At 44.9% G+C, this 6,000-nt stretch overlaps 1 protein-coding gene across 2 annotated transcripts in view; it reads right to left on the bottom strand.

Moving 5' to 3' along the window:
* Positions 1-5,560, bottom strand: part of SNX9 (sorting nexin 9) — a 62,993-nt gene extending 57,433 nt beyond the window's left edge. The window contains exon 1 of one of the 2 annotated variants that reach the window (XM_030944969.1): positions 5,223-5,545. In XM_030944969.1, the coding sequence (XP_030800829.1) occupies positions 5,223-5,234 (12 nt within the window). In that variant the 5' untranslated portion in view covers positions 5,235-5,545. Of the gene's footprint in view, positions 1-5,222 lie in introns of both variants that reach the window. The other variant, XM_030944970.1, reaches the window with a different exon arrangement.
* Between the last annotated feature and the right edge of the window lie 440 nt (positions 5,561-6,000).

The raw sequence follows: 6,000 nt of genomic DNA on the forward strand, positions 1-6,000 counted from the left end.
CAAAATAACTTTGAAAAACTGAGTCAGAGGAATCATTACTCAAGCACAGCATCACTCAGAATCTTACCAGCTCTCCAGCTTTCCAGCACAGAAATGAGAAACCTTGAACTGGTAATTGCAGCAATGTAACATAAACCACGTATCACTGAACCTTTGAAAGACCATAAGGCCGGACAGAAAGACAAAAGAACAGAAAACCTATGTCTCCATAAAATAACTGTATCAGTTCTCATGCTCATCCTAGCATCTCATTCCTCCAATAGGTCAGGAATTTGTGGTTAATCTGCATTACCAAACATTTTGCCCTTCTCTAGTTATCTTGTTTCCCCTTAAAAAACAAGCCACCAAACCAAAATAATCCAAAAGCCCTAGGAAGTACCCCCACATCTACTTAATACTAGCTAAAAAGACCCAAACAACATTTCACATCATTAGACTGTAACATCAAAATCATTACTTCACCTAATAATTTTGTTCCATCACAACCTACATACACAGATCATCTGTGATCTCATGTTTTGTATTATGTCTCGTTTTGCTGAATTTAAATAATGGAACATGTTGAATGGATTATGATGTGATCTGTATAGAAGAGGATCATCCCAACTCACAGATGTCTTAAGATTTATTAACTGAATATTCCCTTAAGATGAGATTTACAAAAAGAGTCTACTTCCAAAGTTAGGACAATGCAGAATGCAGATTAACAGAACACAAAGTCTGGGTATTTTGGAGGGGTTAGCACAGAGGGGTGCTTCACTTCCCACCTGCAAATCAGAACAAAGAATTGTTTCTAACCAACTCAAGCAATGGTATAAAGGAAAATGTGGGACTTCTTTGGGAAGCCTTACACTGCTGAGAGTAACAGAGAATGAAAAAGAAAGATGAAAGGAAGGATACACACTTAGGGATAATAATCTTTAAGGCTAATGTGTTGTTACCTTTTCCTGCCTGAAACTTTCTTATGTAAATCATGACCTTCCTTTACCACAACTACAAGAACCATGCTGAATTCAACTATACCTGGCCAGTGACATTAAAAGAAAAAATCCAACATGATTAGATGGACAAGAAAGCCTTGAACAGCATTTCCTTGTTTTAGAAGTACTGTTAAATTGTATCTTCTTTAAAGAACAGAATATTTAGTCTAAGCTTTCATTTCAAAGGACTTCCTCCCACAAAAAGGGGCCCAGTTCTGAAAACAGAACCAGATAAATGAGTCCTCAAAGTACACAAACCATTGAACAGTCAAGAACATAATGGTGAGATATAAGTGCCCTTAAAGTTGTAAAGAAAAAAAGCCTGTTGGAATTGACAGTAAGAGGGGCCCAACTTCACAAAGCTTATCAACAACTGCCTTATGAAATACCTCTCTTGGGAAAGCAATGTCACCAACATAACAATGTTACACCAATAAATCCGCTCCTAGTTTCAACTTCTAAATTAAAACTCTCACCACATGTTATCAGCACAGGTTCCAGAAGAACTGGAAGAACTGTCTTGCCAAGAGCCTATTCAGTTCTCTCGCTTCCTTCTGAAATCAGGGCTTAACAAATGGCAAAACATCAGCCTTTTCAAGAAAAGGACTTGCCTACATTTTAAAATAATAAATAAGTCTAAAAATAGGCTAAGGTAGAGAGAATGTTGTTTAAAAGCCAGCATAATGCTTCCTGACATTTCTAGCTCTCCCTATTCAATGAAGCTCAAAAACAAAAGAAAGGACATGAGTAAAGCTGGGACTTGGCAAACTCTAGTGGGGAAAGAATAGGAAAGGCCAAAGAAACCACAAAGGAACAAATAGAAAAATGACAATTTCACCTGTGGCTTTTGTAAGCAACTATGACAGAAATATTTACCAAACTGCATCTTCCTTGTGACCAAGTTTAGAAAATATTTTAGGCTCAGGCACTTTCTGTGTCACATCATTTGTGACCAGTTAAAAAGAAGGAATTAGTAAGGTTAACTCTGTTTCTGAAAAGCATCCAAAATAAAAGTATCTAGCTTCAATCACCGGTTCTTAAATGTGGACATGAAATTGCTTTACCTCTGAAGTTGGGTTCAGTTAAATGACTGTGAAACTCTAGAAGTTTCCTAAACAACCTTCTTTTTTTTCTTATTTTGATAGGGTTTAACATTTGTTTCAGTTTTTTGAGCACACAACCTTGAGCAAACCACAAAGTCCGCTGCCAAGCTACAGTAAGGATCTAGCCAACAGAAGAACAGCCTCCAGAAGCCTTAGATCCTCCATTTCCCATTTATATTTTCACCCTTCTCCATGAAAGTCTCCTGCTCCCAACTATATCACCCTACCCAACCTTCTGTATCAGCTCTGAGCAAACTTTCAACTACTGCAACTACCTAGAACTGGAGAAATGATGCCGCTGTTTCCATTCAGTGAATATTTTTGCTATTTCAGCAACTTACTGTACCTTAAAAACCGGCCTGACAGGTGTTGGAGTAGACTCCTGGGATGTACATACAGCATGGGATGAGGAGCAAGAAAGGAGAAGGAGCAATGGCCACTGCTAACGTAGCTCACAACATCAGACACAGCCTCCACAGCCTTCAGAGTGCTTAAGGCCTACAGCCACCCCACCTGTTTCGACAGAAGACTCCCTGCCAAGCTGCCAGCTAACAAATATGCTAGGAAAGCATCAATAAAGGTTTCTTGGTATGAAAATAGTAGTCCTTTGCCCTAAAAGCTTTTATTGTTTCAATAAGAAATGCATTGATTTCAAATGGTACAGAGAAGAGTCAATACCTTACCCAACTGTATATCACATCTTCATACATGAAAACTCAAGGAATTTAATTGCTGTGGTTTATCAAAGTGGGAGCAAGAAAACTGGCCAAGGATTACAAGCTAGCTATGGAAGAAACCCCTGTTTGCGTCCTTCATCCTCACGAAATCTAACACCTTGATTCAAGCATTCGTAAGTCTCGTAGAGAAAATGATAAATCTGAAAACAGAAGCTGGGTAAGTTCAGATTCAAAAGAAAGATGCACCAACAGCAACAGAGATGGTTTAAAAACAACAACAAAAAGGACAGACTGAATTTTACATCATTGAAAGCATTCAAATCAAAACTGAATTTACCCCCAGCCTTCCTTGGAAAGTATATTCTAGTTTAAACAGCAATCAATCCAGGAAGCGCTAACAGCCCGTGCAGCACAGGCCAGGCCAGACTGTCAGTCACCCTTATCAGCTATATAGGATTTGACACCATTAAAGTACAAAAATTCACACTCCAACAACTATAGGTTAGTTTTGTTAACATTTCACATAAAATACAAATACACCTTGCATATTTCTTTCAAAAAGAGGCAATTTATGAAGGAGCACAAGCAGAAGGTGAGAAATTTGTTTACAATTAACAAAAAAATCACTTTCCAAATGAAATGGTGACAGGTTAGTTGGCTGAGCTCCTAAAACTGTTGTTTCAGCCAGTTACTCCCTTACACTGCTCAGAAAGATAATATATCCTTTACTATAGCTGACATTCGCACAATGTGAACAAAATAAAACCCAAACCAGGGCAGTTTGCAGAGAGGGACCCAGCTCCTGGGTAGAGCTCACAGAAAATAAGGTAAGCTTCTCTTCAGTACTAGTCAGAGTTACCAGCATAACAAAATAATAGCAATAAAATACCAACTCTTTCCTGACTACCACTTACCAATTTTAGCCTTCAAGTCAAAGTACATTACCATATCTTGCAACATGTAGAATGAAAAAAATTGCATCACCTGATTTTAAACCAGTCTGGATTAGGAAGTCAGAAATTATATGCCCTTCCGTCTGGGGCCATAATGTTTCCAAAAATATTTAAAGAATAGCAAAGTGAAAGTTTCCTAATGGATAAATAAAATGGATCGTGTCTTCGGCACAGAACATAGGATCCCATGAGGATAGTGCACCTCAAAGTGAGCTGAGAAACAGTACACTGGTTTAGTACAGTACCCGCCTCACATATTGTGTATTATGTGGTATATAGCCACCAGAATAAATTTTCTTGCTACCTACAATCACTAGATTGAGTAAAAAATATTCACACCACATCTCATGAATCACTGGAACCCACCAATGTAAAAACCAAGTCTATCAACAATATTCTAAAAGCTCAATAGAAACATAAATTTCACTATTTTGACTATATTCACTGTATTATTAAACTGCCTAAGTGATTTTGAAACCTAAAATCAAGTTCTCTGTGCTTCGGAAAAAGTTAATCCAAACTTGAGCCACCATCAGCTTACATGGTTACAAAGACAGCTACTTATACACTAAATCTGACACATTCAAGATGTGGAATTTCTTCAGCACTGAGAAGAGCAACATAAATAGTGCGCTGTATGAGAAAGGCCTCAGTAAAAGGAAGTTTTTCAAGGGCTGGCCAACCTAATGGAATCAGGTGACTCAAAGTAGTACTTCAAATACCAAAAAAGTCTTCCTGAGATAGTTAGACAAGTCGCAGATGAGTTGCTGGTGCATGTTAACTCACTCCTACACAAGCAGAGATGCTTTCATCAACCAATATAGTAAACAAATATTGTTTATTTAGAAAGAAGCCATTTTCAGATAGGATGGGCTAATTTTGACAGCTGCATTAGCAGCAGATACTATTGAAGAACTCAACAAAACAATTTAACTTCCTGTCTTTCTTTCTTTTTTTTTTTTTTTGTTGCTGTTCGGTTTGTTTTTTTTTTTTTCCTCGTGTAAAATCACAGCTTACTCTTAAGAGGTCGCGCAGTGCGGACTCTGTGCTCCCACCAGAGACACGGCACAGCCACCCCCGGATGCCACCGAGGGGGTCAGCATCAGCTGCCCTGACGAGCGGGCCGGGACAGCCGGGCCCGCCGGTGGCCGAGGCCTCTCCCAGCGCCCCGCCGCTCCCCGGGCTCGGTGGCAGCGGGGCAAGGGGCGCCCGGGCTGCAGGAGCAGCACCGTCGGCCTCCGGCGGCTCTACGACCCTACGGTCGTTCCGCCGAGGAGCGGGAACGGAGAGGCACGAACACAGCCGAAAAACAACTTTCCCCCGCCCCGGAGTCGCCGAGCCCCGAGCAGGGGCCGGGCAGTGGCGCCGAGGCCCGAGCGCGGCGCTCTCTCCGTCCCTCCCGGAGCCGGCGGCAGAGTTCGGTCCCTCCCCCCGGCCCGCAGCCCGTCCGCCCGGGACCCCCGCCCGCCCGTCCGGGCCCGTTGGCGCAGAGCCCCGGGCGCTGCTCACCTTGGTGGCCATGGCGCTGCCGGCGCGGGCTGCGCTGCCGCTCTGCCCTCCCTCCCTCTCTCCGTGCCGCGGCTGCTCGCTCGGTCGGTCGGTCGGTTGGTCGGTGTGTCCGGCCCGCCCGCCGCCGCCGCTGGGCCGCGCAGGCGGCTCCTCCTCAGCGTCCCCGGCCGCCGCCTCCTGGGGGCCGCTGTGCGGCTCAGCAGCCAAGCGCCGGCGCTGGGCAGGCGGCGGCTGATGTGGCCGCGCTGCGATGCCCCCCGCCTCGGCCGCCCTTTCCGCCGGCTCGGCTCGGCTCGGCAGCCGGGGGCAATGGCGGGGCCGTGTGCCCGCAGCCTTTCCGGCAGGGCCCGGGGGAGGGAGGCACCCGCCGCGCTGCGCCGATCCCCGGGGGAGCCGCCCCGGCCGGTCCCGGGCGCGATGGGGGCGGGCGGCCAGAGCTCGCCCACCCCCCATGCCCTCAAGGGCTTTGCTTTGTAGTCAGAGTTTGGCCGCAAATTCTCTCGCGTGGGGGAGAGAGCCTGCAGGAAGGCGTTATGTGCCCCTCGGGTGCCTTTGAATGGAAATTTCAAAGCAACCATACAGCAAGGAAAGCAATTTTTTTTCTCGGCCAGGCTCCATCCACGGCTGCCAGGGCAGTGTACGTCGTCCCTGAGCCGTTTCGGCCGGGCCTTGGTGTACAGCAGTTATCAGCAACAGTACAAGGCACCAAGGAGCTATAGCTGCTCAAGGTCGGTAGTGTTCCTGTTGGGCACTCTATGACCATCTCATAAAAACTGCC

The sequence above is a fragment of the Camarhynchus parvulus genome, chromosome 3, assembly GCF_901933205.1.
Source record: "Camarhynchus parvulus chromosome 3, STF_HiC, whole genome shotgun sequence".
In the NCBI taxonomy this organism is placed as follows: Eukaryota; Metazoa; Chordata; class Aves; order Passeriformes; family Thraupidae; genus Camarhynchus; species Camarhynchus parvulus.